General features: G+C 40.8%; 1 protein-coding gene across 2 annotated transcripts; it reads right to left on the reverse strand.

Moving 5' to 3' along the window:
* Nucleotides 1-1,571: 1,571 nt before the first annotated feature.
* Nucleotides 1,572-25,240, reverse strand: ZMAT5 (zinc finger matrin-type 5). Of its 2 annotated transcripts, XM_063457092.1 has the most exons (6): nt 25,167-25,240; nt 24,932-25,108; nt 23,875-23,937; nt 21,043-21,123; nt 15,907-16,009; nt 1,572-1,795 (listed from the first exon to the last, which is right to left on the reverse strand). In XM_063457092.1, exons 2-6 carry the CDS (start codon nt 25,056-25,058, stop codon nt 1,666-1,668), a joined length of 504 nt encoding a protein of 167 aa, XP_063313162.1. In that variant the 5' UTR covers nt 25,059-25,108; nt 25,167-25,240; the 3' UTR covers nt 1,572-1,665. The 2 variants fall into 2 exon arrangements, with proteins under 2 accessions (XP_063313162.1, XP_063313163.1); XM_063457093.1 differs by lacking the exon at nt 15,907-16,009 and having other exon boundaries at nt 25,167-25,239.

Genomic DNA, 25,240 nt, shown 5'->3' on the forward strand with positions numbered 1-25,240 from the left:
AAATTGATAGACTTGCAATCTGTCTGACTTTCATGTCTCTTAAATAAAACAATAATTGCACTAGTATTAACATTTCAGTAGAATTGATAGACTTGCTGCCAATGGGTGGTGGCCTCTGGAATGCCAAGTTCTGCCTCGCTAAATATTATAATAGCTTCCCCCTGGAAAGGTGGTGGACAGTAATCTGTCTGACCAGTTGCTAGTATTAACATATCAGTAGATATGCCTCCTCCTGCAGCATTGCAGGTGGGGGCAAAGAGAGGTTTAAAACCTCCCTTACAGTAATATGCGGGTTATTGACCATTACTGGATTTTTCTTTATTTTTTTACTTTTTTAATGTTGCGGCGGTCTACCAAGTGCTGGCTAGCTGCCACATAAACCTTGCGCTGCTCTGCCAGCGGTCAAATAGTACTTCAAATTATAATTCACTAGTATGAAAGCAAGTGAATGATAATCTGCAAATATGTATCCTACCAGGGTGCATTTGGCCCCAAATTTTATTAAAAACAGTGCTTTGCATAGGATTCAGATGCAAATGCATCCAGGCGATTGCTGTAGATTTGCATGGGTAGACTGAATTCTGACCATATTTGGCTTTAGTAAATATGATAATTGCCAATGCAGTGGGAATCTGGACAAAATCTGGTGTTTAAACAATAATTCTGTATATGTCAAGTAGATGGAAAAGACATACTTGACATTCGACCTAGCACGTATTTCCTCTTTAAGGTTGGCTCCTCTGCAAACAGAACTTGCCTGTCATATGGTGAATCTGGCACTCTCTTGAATACAAGACACTGGAATCTGCTCATGTACCTTCTTTTGTAGACACTGTGTCCTGTATGGAGAAGTCATAATCTCTCGAGTGGCTTAAAAGGACCACTATAGTGCCAGGAAAACAAACTAGTTTTCCTGGCACTATAGTGCCCTGAGGGTGCCCCCACCCTCAGGGTCCCACTCCTGCTGGGCTGAAGGGGGAGGAAAGGGGTTAAACACTCACCTTTCTCCAGCGCCGGGCTCCCTCGGCCCTAGGGACTCTCCTCCACCTTCCGACGTCATCGGCTGAATGCGCGCACGGCTCTTGCCGCGCATGTGCATTCAGCTGATGATGTCAGAAGGAGGAGGAGGAGACTTCATTGAGCTGAAGTGGTCTGGGTGCCCTTAGTGGTCCTTTAATGAGTCCTCTAAAAAAGGTGCATTGAGATACAAAAACACATGGACTCATTGGATTCTATATAGGTTCTTGGAGGAATTCAGGTCCGGAGTAAAATAAGTTATTTTCCTCCTCTTCTCTCTACATACTTTCACCTTAATGTATATCTTTTATCTTCTCCACTCTCCTTCCTACTCTGCCCAAATCTTCCCTACTTTACTATTTTATTTATCCTCTACTGCTGGATGAAAGACTGTTCCACACTGCACTTCGTACTCAAGGATCCCAATTTTATTTTTTTGATAAAACTGTTTACAGTTCCACCTAACTTTTTTTATATGACCTACTTTGTTTGTTAGTTTCACCCAGCTATAAAGAAATAAAGTGAAATTTAGTAAATAATGAATACACAAAATGTTTATCTATAAAAATAACTTTATTTACAGTCTATGTGCAACATCAACATCAAGCTTCTTCTATCAACTCTTCTCACATAGCTGAGTGATCAGTTTCAGCCCCACTCCAGGTCCTGCTGCTCATCCCATTCGGATGATGTAGGGGGGTGAAGCGATGGCGGCAGCTCACAAAGTGGAGGCCAGCCAGGAGGTAGATGATAGCTGGGAGGTTCAGACATAACAGCACTGTAAAAAAAAAAAAAAAAAAAAAGAAACATTTGTCAGGATTCAGGATGTTAATCCTGAGCAGCAATGCAAATTTTCACAGATCATGTTAAAAGAAATATGGCTTGCTGGTGGTTACAGAGAGGGCTATTGACTAAATTGAATTGTCAAGAAAGCAACAGTATATCAGACGTTTAAGGCTAAAACAGGGCTGAACACAAACATTACTTTTCCACTTCCGGATATTCTTCACTGAGATGTGCAAAGTAAACTTGTGTTAAATATACATAGCATCTTGCTTCTTTTGTATCCACACTGAAAACTGACCATCATGCCTTGAACCTTAACTAACGAGACAGCATTTTACCTTGACTCCCCAAAGTCAAACAAGACACGATAAAGGAGCAACAGCCAATGCAGTGTGGTTTCCAAACTATCAGAAGCAGTTTATCTTGTCATAAATAATTGACACCAATCAGTAAATATTAAAGGGTGCAATGGATCAATCACAATGCTAGAGGGGTGCATTCCAGATCAAAATATCTCCTGTATGGCATTGGTGTGATTTATTTACCGAAAAGTTCATGCAGATTGCTAAAATGATGGAAAAGAGCATTATTTGATTTAGAAAATCATGTTTTATAAACCATGAGACTTCTTTATTTTTAGATTCTGGGCTAGTGATTTACATATAATAATACGATACGTAGAATAATATTTTTTTTAGGTTTCTTGTTTTATTTCATGATTGTTTGAAAGCCTATGATCCCTTATGTGCATAATTGATTATGGATTGAGAATTTTCTTTACCACATTTCCCTTTTTCCCCCTTTTGCACTCCCATCAATTGTTTTTTCGTATAACTTTATGTAAATTTCAAGAAAATTTGAAAAGAAAATGGGAAGAAAGATCGGGACTTTTAGAGAACTGGGTACATACTTCCACTGCAACGCTCTGCCCCCCCGCCCTAGTCTACCCCGTAATGGCCGTTTCATAATTAAAGTTTGGACTTGATAATTAATCCATATGCATGTTTAAACATTGGAATGTGGGATAACACAATTACAGTAGTCCTTGTAATTAAGTGCATATATTACAAAATTTAATGGCAGACTGTTGCATGAGCCAATATACACAATTTTATAACATGACAGGAGGCTTCGTATTTGCTTTAGTCTCTCTTTACTAGAACTCCACAGCAGCACAGAAAAACAACCAATCAGAAAAAAGTTAGGTACTATAAAACCCCCTTCCCATTGCATCATTTCCTCTTTCTTTGCTGCTCCGCATCAGTACAGGTCAGAGTACCACTGCCTCCTGCTTCTAGTGGGTGGCTTTGGGATTTAGTGTGATTTATTTATGATTGTTATGAACTATGCTTGGTTGTGAGATTTATGTGCCTTTCTGGCTCTTTTATTTTCTTTGGGGAATGTTTCCTTTACATTACTGATAGTAATCTGTATAAATAAACACATGGCAAACTGTCAGTAATCTGTATAAATAAACACATGAAAAACTGACAGTTTGCCATGTGTTAATTTATACAGATTACTGACAGTTTGCCATGTGTTAATTTATACAGATTACTGACAGTTTGCCATGTGTTAATTTATACAGATTACTGACAGTTTGCCATGTGTTAATTTATACAGATTACTGGTAGTTTGCCATGTGTTTAGTTATACAGATTACTGGTAGTTTGCCATGTGTTTAGTTATACAGATTACTGGTAGTTTGCCATGTGTTTAGTTACACAGATTACTGGTAGTTTGCCATGTGTTTAGTTACACAGATTACTGGTAGTTTGCCATGTGTTTAGTTACACAGATTACTGGTAGTTTGCCATGTGTTTATTTACACAGATTACTGGTAGTTTGCCATGTGTTTATTTACACAGATTACTGGTAGTTTTCCATGTGTTTATTTATAGTTTTCTGTTAGCTTTCCATGTGTAAATGTCACAGATTTCTGTGAGTTTCAGGTAGATATATCACAGATTACTGTGAGTTTCCATATGTATATTTATATCACAGACTACTATGGGTTCTATGGCTATGTATATGTATACATCACTGATTACTGTGAGTTCTCAGATTCCTGTGAGTTCTAGGCCAGTGTATATATATATATCACAGATTACTGTGGGTTCTATGACTATGTATATATCACAGATTTCTGTGAGTTCTATGTCAGTGTATATAGCACGGCTTGCTGTGAGTCTTAGTGCTATAGATATCACGGATTGCTGTGAGTTTCACTGACGGTAGATGTCAGTCCTGTCTATGCCGATACTATTCTATCTTATCAGGCTTCTTGGGAAGATTCATTGAGTTAAAGAGACCTCCTGAAGAGACCATGAGTACTATACCCTTCAGGCGGTACGATGACCACCTACAATAAAGATAAGATATATCATACAGATCTGTATGTACATGTGCATTACAATTTGCACTTTAAAGAAGGTATTGCTCAGCAGAGCTTGATTTTATGGACACTATATCACTGGAACATATCCAGCTTAAACCCAATATAACGGGTTTTACCTCTATGTTGCCTGCTGGGCACTTAGGGACAGCCAGTCCCGGTTACGGTTTATTCACACAGTAGTACGCTGTCTAAAATTAGTGTCTAAGGGTCCTAGGTCACAGGATACCCGGAGGATTTACAGACATTTAGGGGACTATGCCAAACTCAGAGGTCCCCATTACTCATTTAATATGAAACCCAGGATTGGCCTGCTATGTCTGTGCCCCATTAGAACGGCCTGCTATGTCTGTGCCCCATTAGAACGGCCTGCTATGTCTGTGCCCCATTAGAACGGCCTGCTATGTCTGTGCCCCATTAGAACGGCCTGCTATGTCTGTGCCCCATTAGAACGGCCTGCTATGTCTGTGCCCCATTAGAACGGCCTGCTATGTCTGTGCCCCATTAGAACGGCCTGCTATGTCTGTGCCCATTAGAACGGCCTGCTATGTCTGTGCCCATTAGAACGGCCTGCTATGTCTGTGCCCATTAGAACGGCCTGCTATGTCTGTGCCCATTAGAACGGCCTGCTATGTCTGTGCCCATTAGAACGGCCTGCTATGTCTGTGCCCATTAGAACGGCCTGCTATGTCTGTGCCCATTAGAACGGCCTGCTATGTCTGTGCCCATTAGAACGGCCTGCTATGTCTGTGCCCATTAGAACGGCCTGCTATGTCTGTGCCCATTAGAACGGCCTGCTATGTCTGTGCCCCATTTATTGGCTTACTATGTCGGTGCCTATTTGCTTGGCCAACTATTCTGTGTCCATTCATTTGGCCTGCTGGGCCTGTGCCCTTCTGACGGGCCTGCTCTATTGGAGCCGAACCCCTTTTGGCCGCAGGCCTGGGGGAATATCACTGAGGAAAAACCAGTGCCCACCAGTGACATGGAAATAGGCAGGTGTCCAGACAAGTACCATTGCCATACTATCCAAGAGGACACCAATGTACGGTCATCTGAATATGGTGGGAAGGGAGAAGGCCCTAAACCTCATGCCTGAATGGCAGGGTTTCGTATGAAGACCCCGGACACATCCACGGTTTACTCCAAACCGGCGACGGCACATCTCCAAGGAGAACTTCGCACAGGCAAGGACCGGTACTCAGACACCTACAGGAGAAAGCGGTGTTTTTCCTTGTCTGCGTATCTGCCTCCCGGAATCCTTATAGGTGTCGGTAGTTTTTTCCCGCGTTAGGTTAGCTCCTGGCCCTGTCCAGTGGGGCTTACTTTTATTACCTTCCGGCCTGCTATTTGCCTTCTATCTGAGATAGAATTGGTGTATTTACTCTTATCTACGTTAATTGTTGCTTTTTTGTTTTTTCATGACTTCCTTTTCGCTCGGGTCGTCGAGAGGCCTGACTTGACCTTCTCCGACCTCCCGGGCACTCGTGGATTGCGGAGAACGTCTCCAGCTTTCCTCAGACTACCAACGGTCTTCCTGGACCCCGCGAACGCGCATGGGATCCAGATAGTCGGTTGATAGTTTTCCATCGTTGTTTCCGAAGATTGCCCTCAGCCTTATGCTGACATTAATAAGTGGTGTGCCCTGCAGTTGGTCACCCTGAGTCTCTAGGGACTCTAGTTTGGATCACAGGAGGGTGCGGCCCTCCATCACCTCGATCCGAGTATATTTATTTTCAGAAACAGAGGGCGAACCCCTCTCATATACAGAACCGGATACTGATTTGTTATTAGAGGGCGCAGCCCCTCCCTCGACCTCAACCAGATACTGGGCTGGATACAGAGGACAGGTTTGGAGGACACATTCTAAGAGAGAACCGGTCACGGATGTAGACTCTGCTGTTGGTTATTAATGGGTGCGGCCCGCTCAGGCTAGCAGCCGGGCACTATCACGGTATGCGATCACATTAGTAGAGAACGCGGCTCTCTCATACACTCGACGCTCTACAGTACCGGCCATTTGTTCATCACACAGGCTTGTACCTGTGCAAAACATTGATGACTACATAGAGAGGCGTCCCTCCTGCATTCAATTAGAGCTGACGTCCATGCTACTGATTTCGTTATAGAGGTCTGCCTGGTCATGCAAGATATACATACTTAGACTGGATCCCTCTATTCTATCTACTGTAATGGATCTACTGGATCCGGACCGCTGTAACACACGTGAGAAATACTCACAGAGGTATAACGGGGGGAGACTGCCACTTATTTACACACACTCCCGGAGATGGTACGGCTAACGGATGGACCTCCGGTATTACGAGAGTGCAGGTTTTGGTATATTCTGCACCATATAATACAGAGAATTGCTTTCTGTTTTGGATATCCAGACCATTACGAACAAACTGCGCAGACAGTTTCTCCCATGTCAAGATATCAGGAGATACGGAGACCTTCATGGAGCAAACAGGTACTGCCTTGTTCGGATAACAAGATTAAGGAAGGCTTATTACCCGGTCTGAAGGTAAACCGTACGTATGGATCACACGGTAAGACCGGAAACCCCGGTTGTCTTGACTTCCCCGGTCATTAAGATCTTGGGATAAGATGGCAGGACTGCCCCGTCTCCTCGGAGCGCATACCTGGTGAACAGGGTTCGGAGATGGTGGACCCTCCATCTATACTCTATTTATCCCTCACGGGAGCCGTTTTGTTGGATTCTTGCTAACCTAACCTACTTTTCAACTACCGTCGAGGAGACCTATGAGACTTTATGGAGGTACCTGGTGTGCCCCTACTCCTACACAAACATCTTTCACTCTTAGACGAGGACAAATCCGCATGGAAATCTGCGCTCCAGTTTGCACTTCCCATCCCTTTAATATTTCTGGGATTCACTATTCCCTGAATTGTCGACCACCGTTCCTCTACACAAGTTCAGTTCGGAACCCTGAATGGACGTCCTTTTGGAGTCTTTTCTCTACCACATCCGAGGATTACACAGTCCATTTGGAATATTGGAATCACTTAGGATACGGCTAGTCTGACCACACTCTTGCCTGCATTATAAATTTATTCTCGGATGAGACATCTCACCGGATAGGCCAGGAGGGAACGAAAGATCCTACTCGGTTCTATTGCGACTTGGTGGTGGACTTGGGCACATCCCTTGAGAGTGGAGGTCTACCTGCAAGGCCACATTGCCGGGTGCCCCTGGCACGATTGGTGGAGCAACCTTATACATCAAGAGTTGTGACATGGTGGCAGTGTCTTATCGCGGCCCTAAGTCCGCAAATGACCTTCGACATTTTATAACTGCAGGGAAATGGCTAATAGGTCAGTTTGCCAGCTCATGGACCGGCTGGTAGGTAACAGGTCGCGACCCCACGTACATTGGATCTATCAGAGGAGGATGTTTTTTCCGTTTTTGGGATACTTCATCAACTGGCATCTCCATCGGTTGCTGTATTGTCATCTATCGCAGTTGGAAAGTCCATTTGGGTTTGCTTGGGTAGCTCAGAGAATGGGTACCAGCGAAACAAACAGCGTGGAATTTGTTGACTGAGCGTTAAAACAGCAAATACGAAGCCTCCTGTCATGTTATAAAATTGTAGATTATGCTAGCTTTAGTGTACCTATAATCTTAATTTTATTAATGACAGGAAGTGAGTATTTCCCACCCGTTCTTATCCCTCCCTTTAATTTTATAGTTTGGATTAATCAGGTACGTATACAACTCTGCTTGTTGTTTCTGCTACCTGTCACCTGTCCTTATGTCTGTTTTTCGTAAGTAGGGTTGGGATATCTACATATTAAGGTAATTTTGTTTGCTACATTGGGTATCTACAAGTTTATTCAAAATACATTTCATTGGATAATCAACCTGTTCGATTCTGTTTTTCTCTCGTTTCAGTTTCCAGTCCTTCAGCGCTATCTAGTGTGGCACTTCGTCGTGGATGGTAGACATTGACTTATTTATTTTCAGTCCATCAACGCGATCTGGTTGACAGTTCTTCTCAGACGTTAAACATTGCTGTATTCTTCGTATCTGGACTTCGTTGCTTCCCATTATTTTTTCTGCCTTTGTTCTGTTTTGTCGCAGCTTGAAAGAGGAAATGATGCAATGGGAAGGAGGTTTTATAGTACCTAACTTTTTTTCTGATTGGTTGTTTTTCTGTGCTGCTGTGGAGTTCTAGTAAAGAGAGACTAAAGCAAATACTCGCCTCCTGTCATTAATAAAATTAAGATTATAGATACACTAAAGCTAGCATAATCTACAATTGTCAAATAGCTTTTTAATTTGCTGTAACTCCTGCCTTACCAAACATAAATAAAGAATGGAGAAAAAAAAAAAAAAAACGTGATTAGAAAGATCAGAACAAAACTGCAGAGATCAAAATGCATTTTCGGCCGCTCTCCCTGAATTTCTTTTGGCAAGTGAAATGGCAGCTACTTCCCCTTGTAAACAAATAGGACGGCCAATGTACTCTGTTAATTTACTTTAACAGGAACAACTACATAAAATATATGTCACAGGACTACATTAAACCAATGATATCCTGCAGTTTGTGGTTGTTTTTTTTTTGTTGTTTTTTTAAACAGGGAAAATCTAGTTCCATAAAAACGTGTGCAATATAGGTCACAGAGCTCATGTATAATTGCAAGAAAACATAAGTGTATGTAACAAGTCTTGGCTGATTTATGAGCCTTAAATGCAAATTAGAAAATCCTAGTTACCCCAATAAACATGGCTCATGAGTGAATGGTCATTATTTATAGAACTTTATCTTATATAGACTTTGGTTTGTATTAAGCAATAAATAATATATATTTTTCCTTACTTCGTTTATAAATCAAACACTGTATACAAAGTCCCAGGTGCATAAATAAGTTGACCCCCCGCCCCTACAGTAGCAAACTAGATTTGCATTGAGGACACAATACGTTATTTATATACCTTATTCATATTGGGATGAAAAGTCTTTGCTGATAAATGCATTTGGTACCTATATACTTTGCATTTTTGCATCCTTGAACTTATGTAGCAGTTTTTTTTTCTTCAAATGCCCTGCCAGATATTTTATTTCTAAACCACATCCCCTAAACACTTCTTATAGGTTTAAGATCACTACATTTCACTTAACTTTTAAAGCTGAGTGAACTGGATATGGGTGCTTGTGATATTATTATCCATTCATTTTAAACTACTAAATGGTATGTACCAAGGGTTAACAATATAACATGTTTTGGAATGTCGTGTACAGCCCCCTTTTAACCCTGCTCAAACATGACTCCTTCCCAGGAGGCATTTACAAAGTGGTGATAAAACGCTTCAACGAGAACCCTCTCTGGAGCTAACATTTAATAAGGTGTTACATTCTCACTGGGAGAACTACATGGCATAACAGCAACTATACAGTCTGCGCAGGGTCTGGTTACTGGGAGCATTTTATTACTACTTAGTGAATCTCCATTGAGACTCATCATCACTGAAGCACTGTATCTGAATGCCTTTTGGTTTAATTACTTTGTCGTCAGTTCTATAAATCTTAATCTGCAATGTAATTATTTTACATGTCTTATATATAGTTAATTAAAATGGTAGTTTTAATTTTGAGATTAACAAAAGCAATGTAATATGAATTTGAATAGTTTAGTGAAGAAAATCACCGGATAGGTAATACAGATTATATAAAAATCTCTCATTTAGACATATTAACCTGTATCTACTTGCAGACATATCTTCTGGGGAGGTTTAAAAGAGTTTTTTTTGAGCCATTTTAGTGTGAATATCTATTGCAGTCTGTAAAGGGTTAATATATATGCACATTAAAATGAAGTATAATGTTGTGTGAATTAAATGGTGAGCTAATTTTGAATGGTACAAGGCAATTTCCACAGTGTTTCACAAGAAGGCTTCATAAGAAATATGGGTGTTATTCGATGTGTGCTCAACAATATGTCACTTTTATTTCTGTTATTAAAAATCCCTGGTGGGCCACTATATGAATCAAGAGGAAGTGAAAACACTGTTCTTACATGTTTTAAGAGATCTACAGCCGTTAATGGGATTCTATTTAAATAAAAGAGTGTAAATTGTGTATTTCCCCTATGGGATATGATATGATCTAAAATTAAGAGAAAGTTTTATATTTACAAAGTAGGTTGTACAATTCTTGTGTAAGGGAGCAGAATAACCCAAGACTGTAAGCTTGGAGGCGGGGTTTGCTTCTAACAAACTAAAGGCCTCAATTTCACAAGATATTCAAATGATTCCATACTACTTTCCAGATTATTTATGTACAGAAGTTGCTATTAAAGTCAAATAGAAATTTTTGCAGATGAATTAATTTGAAAGTTTTTTTTTTTTGCAGTGTTTATTTAATAAAAACTTTACAAATGATTCAAGGACCAAAAAGGACACTATAGGCACGCGGACCTCTTCATCTCAATGAAGAGGTCTTGGTGCTATGTTCCTGTAGTTCTAACCATGCAACTGACAACACTGCTCTTTTGTAGGAACTACATGTTTTCAATGCAAGCTTAGCATGCCTATAAGGACTGTCACATTGACAGCCACTGGAGGCACTTCTGCTGCAATCAGATGATGGAGATCTAAACAGATAAAAGAACATTAAGTGGGCAGAGCTTGACTTCCAAGGAAGCCAGATGTGCTCTGCAAGAGCTCCTGCATTTGGTCCTGATAATTCATTATTTACACCCAGGCCACCCATTAATCAGACCGCAATAAGCACTCATCTTGTCGAAGGGTCTTCGGTGCACCGGAGGATACTCGTTGTGAGCCTGTCTGGCACCGGCACATCCCAATTGTGGCTTGCGGCCTACACAAGCCCAAGCTTCGGAGAGACGGCTGCTCTCCTGGCTCCTTTGCTGACAGAGTGGTTCTGGCGACGGAGGAAGCCTGTGGAGGCGGGCGAAACGCATCACACGAACGTCACTGGCGGACCCGGAAGCGGTCACGTGATCGGACTGATCGGACTGCAATCAGGAAGCGTTTTTACAATATTTGTTCATGCTTTTATGTGGGTGACTCTGTGGGTCCATACCCACCACATCCCAAGTAAGGGTTTTAATTTTTTATGTAATAAACTTACTTAAGATACTATTCAATTGGAGGTCCTCCCCTTCTGTTTTTACACACAGCACAACAGGGATCGGCAGTGAACATATCCTTTGGAGAATTCAGCAGTGTGGGGATATCCCCTCTCCAAAAGAGCCTTACAAACCCAGAGCCAGGGGTGATAGGGCTCTGGGACATGTGAGTTTTTTTCCCTAAGATTTCTTTAAGTATATAGGAGTGTATTCAGACAGTCTGCACTATTATTTGTATTTTATATTTGCAGATTACCCCACAACTCTTGATCGCAGCTGACTCACCTAAGATGGCAGACAATCCTCTGCTCAACAAGTCCGGTCTGAAACAGCCCATGGAGACACGAGGAGGAGCGCTTGGATGCGATCTTTGCTGGCTTCTGGGACAAATTGAAAGCTCGTATTAGGGAAACACCTAATCAATCTCCTGAGGGAGAGCAGCACAAAGAGCTACCCTACACGCCTGCTGAAGGCCCAGCGGCTTCCGGGGGACATCCTGCTACACGACGCGGCATGTATAAACACCCCCTCCCCCCCGCACAGCCAAGAAAGAGAGAAGGCGCAGGAAGCCACAGCGGCAGACAACGCTTTTCCAGCATACCCAGCAGCATGGCCGCCACAACCCACCTCGACAACGGAGATTTAGACTTCCTTGGCGGGACCGATATGACCCAGAGGTCGCTCCCTTATGCTGCCAAGTACACAGGAACGTTGGCCCATGGAAGTCACAGCTCTTCCTGTTTCGACGCCGCACACGGAAAGAGCAAGAAGGGGAGGCAGAGCCCGGTACCAAGCCATCTCATCTGGACTCTAAGTGGCATAGGCTAAGTGTCCCAGGCAGACTCCTACCCAACCCAGTGTAGCCAGTGTGTCAGCCAGTTATATCTTGCTAGCATGTTAGATCTTCGATTGTTTTCACTTTTATTTCCTTTGTCTAGAACTTCTTAAAGGATAGCAAACTACCAGATACTCACTCACCCTAGAAGTGCCTAACTAGCATGTTACAACCTATACGTATACACGATATCATACTATGAAGTTTCGTCGGTTAAGTTCAACTTGCTTACGTAAAAAAGAAAGAAAAAATAGTGCAACTACTCATGTCACTGTATAACTGGTTTATCTTTATGTACGCTGTTGTGGCATTTGCTAATGACATGCACCTAACTGCACAAAAAAAACCAAAAAAAAACCAACACATTCTTAATTGGAATGCAGAAAGTGTTGGTGCCATAAAATAGTTTATAGCAGTGGTCCCCAAACTTTTTAGGTTCAAGACGCCCCTTAATATTTCAATATTTTTCCAAGGTGCCACAAGTCAAAACAAATTTTTAGGTTGTACATCTGTACAGAGCTGTGGAATATACTAGAGCTTTAGTATATAATGTACAGTGTTGGTGTTTGTACATCATTTTAGTGTTAATACAGGGGTATGTATGTATGTAATGTTTGCATTAGATTGCAGAGGTGTGTTTTAATGTAATGTTTTAAATGCCGTCACTTCCTCCCAGCAGGCTAACACTACAGGGGCCTTGTTGTGGTCTTAAAGGACTGCTGCACCCGACTGGGCCCCTGTTCAGCAGAAATGTTTCCCGATGCTATAGAGTTTTTGATTCTTTTCATTAATGACAAAGGCCCAAGTAGTATCTACTAAGCAAATTATCCAAATCTCTAATATTCACTATATTGGAATTTGTAAGGAACTGACAGGGTATTGCTGTTTTTAGGATGAAATAGCAAAACCTAGTAAAATGGTTGTATGATTTTACCAGCCAGGCTACTTTGGGCCAATTCCTAACAGTTCCAATGTTCTCTGAAAAGGATATATTTAAACAGAACTGCATCAAATACCAACTATTTAAACTGTGGGTACTCTCAAAGCAATGCATTGGATAACCCTTTGAATCTCAAAGGTTACTTAAAGCGGCACTGTCATGCCGAACTTACCTTTCCCCAATCATTCCTCTTCTCTCCCTCTCTCAGGATCTGTTCTTCTTTTCTTCCTATCTGCTATAGTTTTCTTTAAAACTTAAGAAAAAGTAGGGACTATTTCTCTTCTGGAGGTTTCCTACGAAGTGACCAGCGGTGACCAGCAGAGGAGTAAAGTGTGCTTCGTTTCCGGTGGTCACAGCAATTTTCCCATGATCCTTAGCTTTCCTCCCTGTTCCCACGATGCTTCCTGTCACTTCGACAGAACGCCGGAAAAACTGCCGAATTGCGTTCTAACAGTTTCTCCATTCGTGTTAGAATGCAACTCGGGACTTTGTTCGGATCGGAATTTCATTCGAATGAATGAAACTCCGATCCTATTCATTGCTCTGGCTGCATCTTGCAGCCGCTTAGTAGATAGCTCCCTAATACAGTGGGAATTAGGGAGTCATCTACTAAAAGGCTGAAAGACCTAAATTGGTCATTCAGCCAAATTTACTAATACTAAGTAAAGATTACTTAGTATTAGTAAATAATACGCCCCTACTCGCTATACCGCGAGTAGGGGCATGTCTAGTAAACAGTGAGCAGCCTGTGGCTGCTCACTGTAAAAAAAAAAAAAAATATTGGCCCCAGCTCTACTGTCCTGCCCCCACCCCTGCGCGGTGGGGGCTATAAATCACAATAGGGGGGACCTATTGTCCAGCCCCCGCGCGGTGGCCCTAAAAAACATAGAGGGGGAGGACCTACTGTCCTCCCCCCCGGCCCCCACCCCTGAGCAGTGGGTGGGGGCCCTATATAAGAATGGTGGGGGGGGACCTACTGTCCTCTCCCCGGCCCCACCCCTGAGCGGTGGGTGGGGGCCCTAAATAAGGATAAGTGGGGGGGACCTACTGTCCAACAGAAACTTTGAAAGATCTAACTACAATGAATGAAGACTTGGCAACACCATCTCTTTACTGGAGTTTATTCACAAAATACTGAACTGGAGTGAATTGAAAACCAAATGGCAGAATGTGTAGATTTTTTAAATTCTCTAACTGTGCTATAGTCAAGTTTATTTTTACTTCAAATTTCATTTTCAACTCACTACAATTTGGTGCTTAGTAAATAAACCCAAGTAAATTATTTTAGATTTTCAGCATCAAACGAAGTTACATTTTGCCAAGGTCTGAAAGACACTATATGCAACATTTAACAGGTCTTGTTTGGATGTTGAAATTTCACTCACTGAAAAGGGGTTGATGCCAAGTGTCTATTTACTCTGTTGTGGAGGACTGAGACAGGAGTCCCATTTGAAGCACGAAATCGGAGTGAATGCCCTCACAGTGCACACCTAGACTATAGCTTCAAAGTACCCAGTTCATGACAAAATGTTTTTTTTTTACCATTATATGACCTAAAACATGTCATATAGGACAGGACAGTTACAAATCAAAGATTTGTCTAATGATCTGCAAAAATAGTAGATTACAGAGAAAGACTTTACTACAGGACATATATTGGCTTTAGTGAACTCCAAGTAAAGGAAAAAGCATTCGAATTTGCTTAGAAACGACTTAAAGGACAAACCAAGCACCAAAACAACTGTAGTTTAATTGGTTTTAACGTGTAGATCATGCCTCTGCTGTCTCACTGCTCATTTCTCTGCCATTTAGGCGTTATATCACTTTGTTTGTGCAGCCCCAGCCACACCTCCCCTAGCGGTGACTCACAAAGCCTGCATAAATAAAAGGTTTAATTTTCATTCAGAAATTATAGCACAGTATGAATTTTAATCTCACACACGCACACTCACGGAACTGTTGCCGACTCAAGCAAACCATTAACAGAGTACAAAATAAGAAATTCTAATAAAAATACACTGTTCAATAAGGGAAACAAAAAAAAAATTAAAAAGGGACTTTTTTAGAGGATGTTTGTAAGGAGACTGTGTGAGTGTCAGACAGGACTAGCGCTGCACAATCAAAGTGATGCAACTAAAAGATGGCAGATAATTGAGCAGTGAGACTGCAGGGGCATCATCTATACTCCCAAAGCACTTCATTAAAGGCTCACTATAAACACCCAGACCACTTCAGCTAATTAAAGGGGTCAGGGTGCAGTGTCCCAGGTCCCTGCAAAGGTAATTATTCCAGTTGTTAATAAACTGCAATAATTTACCTTTAAGGGTAACCTCCACCTCTAGTGGCTGTCTACCAGACTGTGACAGAGGGGGACACTATAGGGAGATACAGTGCCAGGAAAACTGTTTTCCTGGCAATATATTTTCTCTTTAACCCCTTAAGGACACATGACATGTGTGACATGTCATGATTCCCTTTTATTCCAGAAGTTTGGTCCTTAAGGGGTTAAGGTAAAGTCATATTGGTGCTTAGCATGCCTATTTACAGGCAGTGGAGATAAATACAATACACACACACACACTTTATGCAACTGAATGAAAGGGAGTTATTTATTTGGCAAAAAGCATAATCTGCATGGACAGCCAATTAAAAAAACAAAAAGGACATCACAGATATAAAAAACCTTTTATAATTACCATTAGCAGCAAGGACATCCCACAAAATATGCAAAAGACTAAGCCATGCCTGCAAGTTATATTTAGGAAGCAGACTTTAATTATGTGAGTTAGTTTAAGACGCTCCCCCTGGTGGACTTACTTTTCACTGTGTCTAATCTTTCTCTTGGCCCTCTCTTCTAGCCAGCTCTCTATTGTGCATGGGGGAGCTTGTCTACTCTGCTCCTCTTTCATCTTCTTTTCCGCTGTGAAAAAAGTGTAAAACAAAACTCAAATTCTCAGCACCGTAAATACAAGGAAAAAGAAAAAACCCAAACACACACAGATGCTACCGGACCATCATGCTGACTGGTCACAGATACAAAAGTTAATGGTTTGAGAAGCCATTGGCCACTCCATATGCCTACTTGATGCGTTGGGTAACGTTTATTATGTTTTATTATTTTGTGTTGGATAACCTATTCCTTGTCCTCTTCAATCTGCTGCATTACTTAACCAAACCATCTCCTTGGTCATCATGCCGATCACGGATTTTTACTGCAGCAGTCAGGTAGATGAGTGTGAGTGGGGATTTCAGCTGTATTCTGTTCCTACTACATTAGCTATAATAGGCTTTTTGAGACCTTTCTAAGGAAACTCTGTCTGAGATAAACTACCATCTAAGCAGAACTTACCTTTCGGCTTTGCACCAGAGGAACACACAACTCATAGCCATCCACTCTCCAGTTCATCACACATTCATCCTCTTCCTAGGTGGGGAAGTCAACTTGCTCTCTTATGCATGGAGGGTAACTGCCCCAGATGAGAAGATGCATTGGCTCTGAAGTATCATCTTCAACTTACCTTGGAGCTAAGCTGTGGGTCAAAGAACTCCATCAAGGGCAGACCAAAATAAAAGGAGGCCAGCCCTGACCTGTCATTATAAGGTGACATTTATGTGAGCCATCTATGCCTCTCCAAAGGTTTAAGAGGGACTCCCCTTGTTTGCTTCCATTATCCCAACACTCACTTCACCACAGGACTGTTTCCATCAATACACTGACAACCTTACTAAAAAACATACAAGCATGCAGATAATCCTACAGTTCGTAATCCCGATAAAGCTTCTCAGTTGCATTACTGCTTGCACAGTTCTAATTCTAGCCAGTAATCGCTATATGCTTATCATATAATGCAAGCGATGTTACTAGAGGCACAAACTGAAATTGGACCTGTTTGACCATAATCACTGAAACAGAGTTAAAAACTGTGTAAATAGTTCAAGATTTATTAATGTATGTAAGTGTAGAATACTTCCTACCACCTATACCTATAGCTTTTACTGGAATAACAGACAGCAAGAACATTTCTCATAACTTAAAGTACCATTTACACAAGCAAACTGCAGATTAATTTAAAATGAAGGGATGACAAATGTACCATAGGACTTGAAATTAAACTACTCTCTATCCAGTGAACTCACTAATTTGCTAAACAACAACTTCAAAGCTCACAGAATTTAATAGTTTCTTGAAGACCTAATTTAGGAAACAATAATGGAGGTTTAGTTAAATTATATAATCATAAATTGCATTAATCTGCCACAATGCCAGTGTACCCCACTTTTGGCAGGTCAGACTCCTACTCTAGTAACCCAATGCCTGCTCTTATGAGATTAACCTGTTGCTGTGTCTCTCGTGCAGAGGGAACATGCTGGCATTTCGGATGTGGGCTGCCCGTATGGGTGGGACCAGTCTGATATGTTTCAGAAGTGTTCGCTCTGTAATGTCACAAGATGAGCTAAAACCAGTTTGAGATCTGAGCGGAGACCCACCGAAGGGCAGGCTATTTCAGCTGCTGCCCGTTCTCAGTATTCTCTTTCACCCTGTTTTTTGCTCTCCACAAGTTTAAAGGGTAATCCAGACGTGGATCTCTTGCTCACGGTGCCTAGAGAGATATCAGCTATGCCTCACAAAGCTGAAACGATCATCTGGGGTTGCTGTGTCTCTCGTGCAGAGGGAACTTGCTGGCAATTTGGATCTGGACTGCCCATATGGGTGGGACCAGTCTGACATGTTTCAGAGATGTTCTCTCTGTAATGGCACAAGATGAGCTAAAAATCAGCTTGAGATCTGAGCAGGGACCCACCGAAGTGCAGGCTATTTCAGCTGCAGCCCATTCTCAGTATCCTCTTGCGCCCCGTTTTTTGCTCTCTATGAGATTAACCCACTTACTTGAGAAATCCTTCCTGCTGAGGCTCTCTGCAGTGAAAAGTTAAACATGGCTCAAGGAGGGGGTGCAAATCCATGGGAGTTGTCCTGGACTCCCAAATATGTTTACATATGAAACCAAGAGGGCTGCACTTACCTGAACATACATTACAATGGCTCTGCTCCCTTTAACTTAAAGTAGTGCCATTTTACCATGTCTACACGCCTAGTGACTTCAGACGAAAAACATTTCAATAATCAATTCTATTTTATGTCCGATGTCAGCATACAAAAGTATGTGGACAGACTTCTCAAACATAAGTAATGAATTGCAACAACTGATGCAATGCTTCTCTATAAGAAGCATTTGATTGGATAAAGGTCATTAAGCTTGATGATCTCATAGTGGACAAACACAGCTGTTGTAAGACGACTACTGTCAGAGGGCTTGATTACAGCGAAGTTGAATAGCATTTTTTTATTTTTTTACATGCAGCATCTAGTTGAGAGAAGAAAAAACAAAACAAAAAAAACACTCATTTGATTTCTATGACATTGCCTGCATGATCAAGTAAACTCACTAAATAGGAAAATGAGTTAGATGCTGGTAGAGATCAAATGGAATGAAATACTTACTAATACATTGCGCATTACACTATCAACCAATGTTAAAGAAAATTGTTAGAAAGTTCTGTCACAATGGTATCTACAACCTACAAGAATTACCTCTACCTGTTCCAGGAATTGCAGGGAGGAGGGCACATACCTGCACAACTGGCGAATATGTTCTAAGTTCCAGCACTTATGGGCAGCTCATTTGAAAGACTGTCACAGTGTCTTCAGGCAACCCTACCCTTGGAGCCCTGGGTGGTCTTTCTCAATAGGGAATGCAGAGTATGTGCAGCTTTAAGACTGTGCTTGGCCAAAATATGAAAGGGTGAACCCCCAAGCACAGGTACAAGTGGAAACTGATATGTGTTATATACTCAAAATGGAAAAAATGACAGCAGCCATTAACAATACTACAGATCACTTTCTTAAAATTTGGAACCTGTGCATGGAGACCTTTGCTCCCCTAGCCCTTTATCTGAACCATCTGATGGCGTGACTCCAGAGGGAGAAACAGAGGTCTGTCAATCCGCTCACCTAACAGGAACACAGGATCCACAAATCAATTGCCCAGCATCTTATCTGAATAGTTCATCACGTAGACAAATCTTGTCAGATGAAATGCTTCGTGTGACAATGAGGCATGTTAGGCACGGTTTCCTGCATAACTTCTGCTGGAAAATCTGGTGCTGTCCTGTCCTGTGATGATTTCAGGGGTTTTATTGACAACACTTTGTGAAATCTATAATCAGACGTGTTTAGGTAAGATGTATACCATATATTTGTGACTGATAAAATAAATGTGTAGGCAAATTCCCATAAGTGAGACTCTGGTTTTGGTTTGCTTTTTCTCAACATGTTGAAAAGATCTGAAATCTTATGGCTACAAAAAATAAAATGATACTATATAAGACTATTGGGGCGATCTGTAACAATTACGTAGCCCGTTCCATTTTTAAATAGTTGTCAACCAATCATATTTTTACCATGACTATTTACACTGCACCCTATGTATGGTGTTATACTACTGGAACATACAGATAGCTAAAACTACCACGACAAAACGTAGAGTAGACTAATATGTTCACTGATAATTGTATCCAAACAATTAAAAAAAAAGAGTGGCATGAAGCCATATTAATGTTGACAACTGTGGGAACAACAAATGTAAGAGCAAATGATTCAGTAGTGAAGAACTGAATAAATGTGAGGTAAGTAATGCAGAGTGTACGGCAAGAAGGATTAACACTTTTTTATGTTTAGGCGTGTCATGTGTAGAAGGATATACTGATTGTGACATTAGCATTCCAAATGAGTTGAAGTGGGATGACATTGTATTGCAGACCAAAAAAGGGAGTTACAGTAGTCAATCTGTTAAAGATGAGATAGTGTGTACATTATTCCATAAAAGCAGTTTTAAAAGGAAAGATTTTTTTGAAGAGCATGAAATGGTAGGTGAAGGTAATGTACGATATTGCTTTGCCAGAGGAGGAAGGAGAAATACATTTTTATAATTTGTAAGCAAATTGACGATGAAAAGGTTAAGAGTGGGATGAGTGTAGAGAGTAACTTCGTGTAGGACTAGGTTTAGCCTAACAAAGCATAACAATATGAAGGAGATATTAAAGGGACTGGAATATTTGTAGAAGTATATGTCACTGCTGAAGAATGGAAAGTGGATGATCTAAATGTCATCCACGCAAAGCCATAAGGGAAGATATGGTTGCATAAAAGGGCACAAAATAAAAACATTGTAATAGCTTAGTTCCTGGACATGAAATGCATTCTGCTTCTGTTGTTCTACATCCTGTAATGTAACCATATGTTATGATGGTTTCTTTTATTTATTGGCACTTGGGAATCAGCACTTCAATTATATTGTCAATAAGAAGCCTCTTGCTAATTGTATCTTTATCTTGCAACCGTCAAAGATAATTTTTATTTTTTTTAATCCACCTTGAGGTGCCCTCTCTGGTGAGTGAGGGAATGGTATGATGGAATCATTAGGTACAATACGATGAATAGGGAAATTGAAGAGCCACACAATCGAATAGTAATTTCTACACTTTATGATGGGGTAGTAGAGAGTATTAAATGTAAAGGGACTCTCTGGGCACCAAAACCACTTCATATTAATGAAGTGGTTTTGGTTCATAGACACCATTCCTTTGTAAGGCAATGTAAAACAATGTCAATTCTCAGAAAGAGAAATGTTTATCAGACTTAGAGCCACTAAAGGCTATTTCTCCCCTAGACTTTTGATTTTCAAAGGATTTTATGTCTGGCATTATAACTCTCAGCGTGTTTGATTCCAAATGCGTCCAACGCATTTCAGAGTAATCATAGCAATCTAATCATTAATTGAAACACTAATGTAAAAATATATTTAACATTGCAATATTTCTTTAGGTACAAATCTACTAGGTACTTATGAACATGAAACAAAATAATAAGACAAAAAAGAAAGATATTTTACAAACCTTCCACATGAGCTTTCAGAGCATCCAATTCCTGAACAGACATATGCGAAAAGCGACACCCAGGGCCAAAGTCACACTGACCTGAAAGAATGAAGTCATGTCTTACAACTGCTCTACAAAATGATGTCCACCGAACAAAAAAAATTAAACATTTAGGACAAGTATTTTTTGGAGTGGGGAAACCCTATAAATGCAAGATTATGACAACATGAACAGAGAAAATTTAAATCTGTCATAACAGCATGCACTGTAGCTACTGTAATCAGGAGCAAATTAACCGAACTTAATATAGCTATCCTGCTCTCCCCATCACTTAGTTGATATAGAGAGCTATACCATATGCATAGTCCTTTATACCAGGAACTGATTGATAGCTCATTTTTTTTTGTGTAAAAATAAATAATTGATATGTTGTTAGCAAACATATATGTACCCTTAAAGGGATATATTCACATATGTTTACAATAGAGTGCGCAAAACATTGAGTTCAGTTACTAAACAAACACAGCTTGCTTAGCAATTTGACTTATTTTATGAAAAAAAAAAACTAAACAGCTTGGTTAAAAATAAATGATATTGACCAATATTTAAATTGTAAGGTAAATTAATGTGGCACTGTCATAGCCGAATCCCGTTTTTTTTGTTTTGGTTTTTGTTTAACCCCCAATCCCAGGGCTACACCTAATTGTCCCCCAAATGTCCCTAAGCCCCCCATGTTACCTATTTTTTAATCTTTATTTTCTGTTTTTATTTTAATTTCAAAGTTCGACGGATATTATGGATTTTGGCCTTTTTCGGGGCTGAAAAAAGAAGGTTTTTAGAAAAAAGAAGACATCAAATGGTAAGTTTGTTTTCTTTACAGGCATTTAGTTTTATTGTCCCCCCCTTCACTATTTTTAGGGTGAGGGGGGTAGGTAGGAATTATTTTTTTTTTTTGGTGGCTTGGGACCCCTACTAACCTAGGGGGGGGTACATTTAGCTGGGTGGCAGGAAAATAGCCCCCCCATTATTGGAATTTAGGGCCCCCGCTCATGGGTGGGGGCCGAGGGGGAAGGACAATAGGTCCCCCCATTTTCATTTAGGGCCCCCACCCGACAGGGGGACGGGACGACGCTATGTCCCCCTTCAGTTTAATAGCTCCCGCGGCTCAGGAGGGGGGACACTAGTTTTTTGGGGGGGTGAGTTTACAACAGTGAGCAGCCATAGGCTGTTCATTGTTTACTAGACATGCCCCTACTCACGATATAGCGAGTAGGGGCAGAATTTACTAATACCAAGTAATCTTTACTTGGTATTAGTAAATTTGGCTGAAAGACCGGGTAGATAGCTCTCTCATACTGTGGGAATTAAGGAGTTATCCACTAAGCGGCTGCAAGATGCAGCCACGGCACGAATCTGATCGGAATTTAATTAATTCAAATGAAATTCTGATCCGTACAAAGTCCCGAATTGTGTCCTAACACAAATGGAGAAATTCTGTAGTTTTGCCGGCATTCTGTCTAAGTGATAGAATGTTCAGGAATACTGACAGGAAGCATTGCAAGATCACGGAGGAAAGGTAAGAATTGTAGGGGAATTTCTCTGACCATAGAAAATTAAGCACATTTGCTCCTCTGCTGGTCAGAGATGGTCAGGCTTAGGAAACCTCCATAAGACAAAATAGTCCCTACTTTGTCTTATGTTTTAAAGAAAACTAGAGGAGACAGGAAGAAATGAAGAACAGATCCTGACAGAGGGAGAGAAGAGGAATTGATTAAAGAAAGGTAAACTTAGCATGACAGTGCCGCTTTAAGCACTAAAGTAAATGTCCTCAAATCTTTCAAATAAGAAAAAAAGATCTAAATAATAGAGAGAAGAATCAAAAGGGTGAACCATATTAGGTGAACCCTTCTGAAATACGAGTAACCCAGATAAAACGTAACTTTGAATTAATATAGTGTAAAAAATTGATGTAATAAAAAATAAGAATAAGCAGAGTAAATATAGCTTCTGCTTAGATGGGAGTAAATAAAACTCCTAAATCACATAAGGAAAAAATAAATAAAGTAATAAAGAAATATAACCCTATTATTTGGATAATAAAGAAATAACAGAAATAAACAATAAGAATTCAATAATATCACTCTGTAAGTCATTGGTAGTTAGAAGTAAGAAGAAATACTGCAAAAAGTAGATACAAAATAACAGTAAATGTAACTGCTAGCAAAAGTAACAAATGTTGCCAGTCTAATAAATAGAGAGGAGGGACAAAGATAAATGTGGTTTGAATACTAGCAGAGCAGCAAGCCCTGCAGAAGATCGTATATATAGGCATGAGAGAAAGCTAAAAGTGGAGAGACTAGCTTCCCTACTCTGCTGTGCCTTTGAGGACACCCCTTAAAAAATACTAGTATACTAGTAACCATAGTGTGAATATATATTAAAGCATATCTTCCCTCATCATAGAAGCCACACCATACAAATAACGTTCCAACGCGCGTTTCGCCGTTGAGGCTCTTGCGTTAATGGTGAAACGTGCGTCAAGACATTATTTGTATGGTGTGGCTTCTATGATGAGGGAAGACATGCTTTAATATATATTCAGACTATACCACCCATACAAGATTTATTATTTTATATTTATTTAGTTCATTTGCACTTTTTCTTCTATTCTTTATTCCAGTTTTCGTTCTGTGATTTCAAAAACATCCTGCATTTACTCTACTTAGAGGAGGGGAGGTGGTTACTAGTATTTTTTAAGGGGTGCCCTCAAAGGCACAGCAGAGTAGGGAAGCTACTCATGAATAGGTTACATCCCATGTCTGAGGAGCAGAAGAGACACGCAGTGCTTACCAGACTGGATAAATCGCCTGCACAACTTCTTTGTCTGTTCTTCTGCCAAGATCTCGGACGCATCTGGAGAATTACACAAAGCAGAAGACTGATTACAGACATATTACCACAAACCCTATATATGCACCAAAACTAGGTCAGCTCTGGCAAACGCCTGACTACATTTCCCATGATCCTTCAGAGATCAATAACCATTTTTCTGAAGGTGTTTGTATAGCTGAACACCATGAGAAACAGTCAAAGCACAGTTCTAGCAATCAGCCATTTCTGCAGCAGACACAGCAGCTGTAGTAACACTGTTTAGGCCAAGGAATGTGACGGTACATAAGAACTATTTGGCCCATCTAATCTGCCCAATTTTCTAAATACTTTCATTAGTCCCTGACCTTATCTTATAGCTAGGATAGCCTTATTCATATCCCACGCATGCTTAAACTCCTTTACTGTGTTAAGCTCTACCACTTCAGCTGGAAGGCTATTCCATGTATCCACTACCCTCTCTGTAAAGTAATGCTTCCTGATATTATTTTTAAACCTTTGCCGCTCTAATTTAAGACTACGTCCTCTTATTTTTCGTCTTTTCAATACACTCCTCCTTTACTGTGTTGATTCCCTTTATGTATTTAAAGTTTTCTATCATATCCCCTGTCTTGTCTTTCCTCCAAAATACATGGTAAGATCCTTAACTTTTCCTGCAATCCATTAACCAGTTTAGTAGCCCTTCTCCAATATCCTTTTGGAGATACGGTCTCCAGTACTGCATACAATACTCCAAGTGAGGTCTCACCAGACTTTTGTAAAATGGCATGAACACTTCCCTCTTTCTACTGCTAATACCTCTCCCAATACAACTAAGCATTCTGCTAGCATCATATAACATTGGGTCCCTGATACTGGCAACATACCATTAGGTCCCTGCTATCTAAAACTGGCTGCATAACCGTCAGCTCTCTGATACTGGCTGCATAACCGCATAACCGTCAGCTCTCTGATACTGGCTATATACCATCAGTTTTTCGATACTGGCTGTATTCCGATACCGGCTGTATTCGCTCACCTCTGTACAGGTCATACCAAGCCTTCTTGCAGCGCTGGTGCTGGACGCCATTCAGGTGTTTCTTGCGGTTGTGCAGGTTATCCTGGAAACTGCGGTCACAGTAATCACAGAGATACCTCCTGCCCATGGCGAGCGCTCCCCGTTACCAGGATAAGCACTGCTCAGCCAACACAGAGTCTGTCTCTCACATGTAACACCGCCACTTCCGGTTAGAAATAGTACTAATATGAAACACGCATGCGCACAGGAGAGCTCTTGTCATGTGACCGGAAATCGTCCTAGAGCGATGCCTTTCCTTTGCCCTGGTGC

The sequence above is a fragment of the Pelobates fuscus genome, chromosome 5 (assembly GCF_036172605.1).
Source record: "Pelobates fuscus isolate aPelFus1 chromosome 5, aPelFus1.pri, whole genome shotgun sequence".
Taxonomy (NCBI): Eukaryota; Metazoa; Chordata; class Amphibia; order Anura; family Pelobatidae; genus Pelobates; species Pelobates fuscus.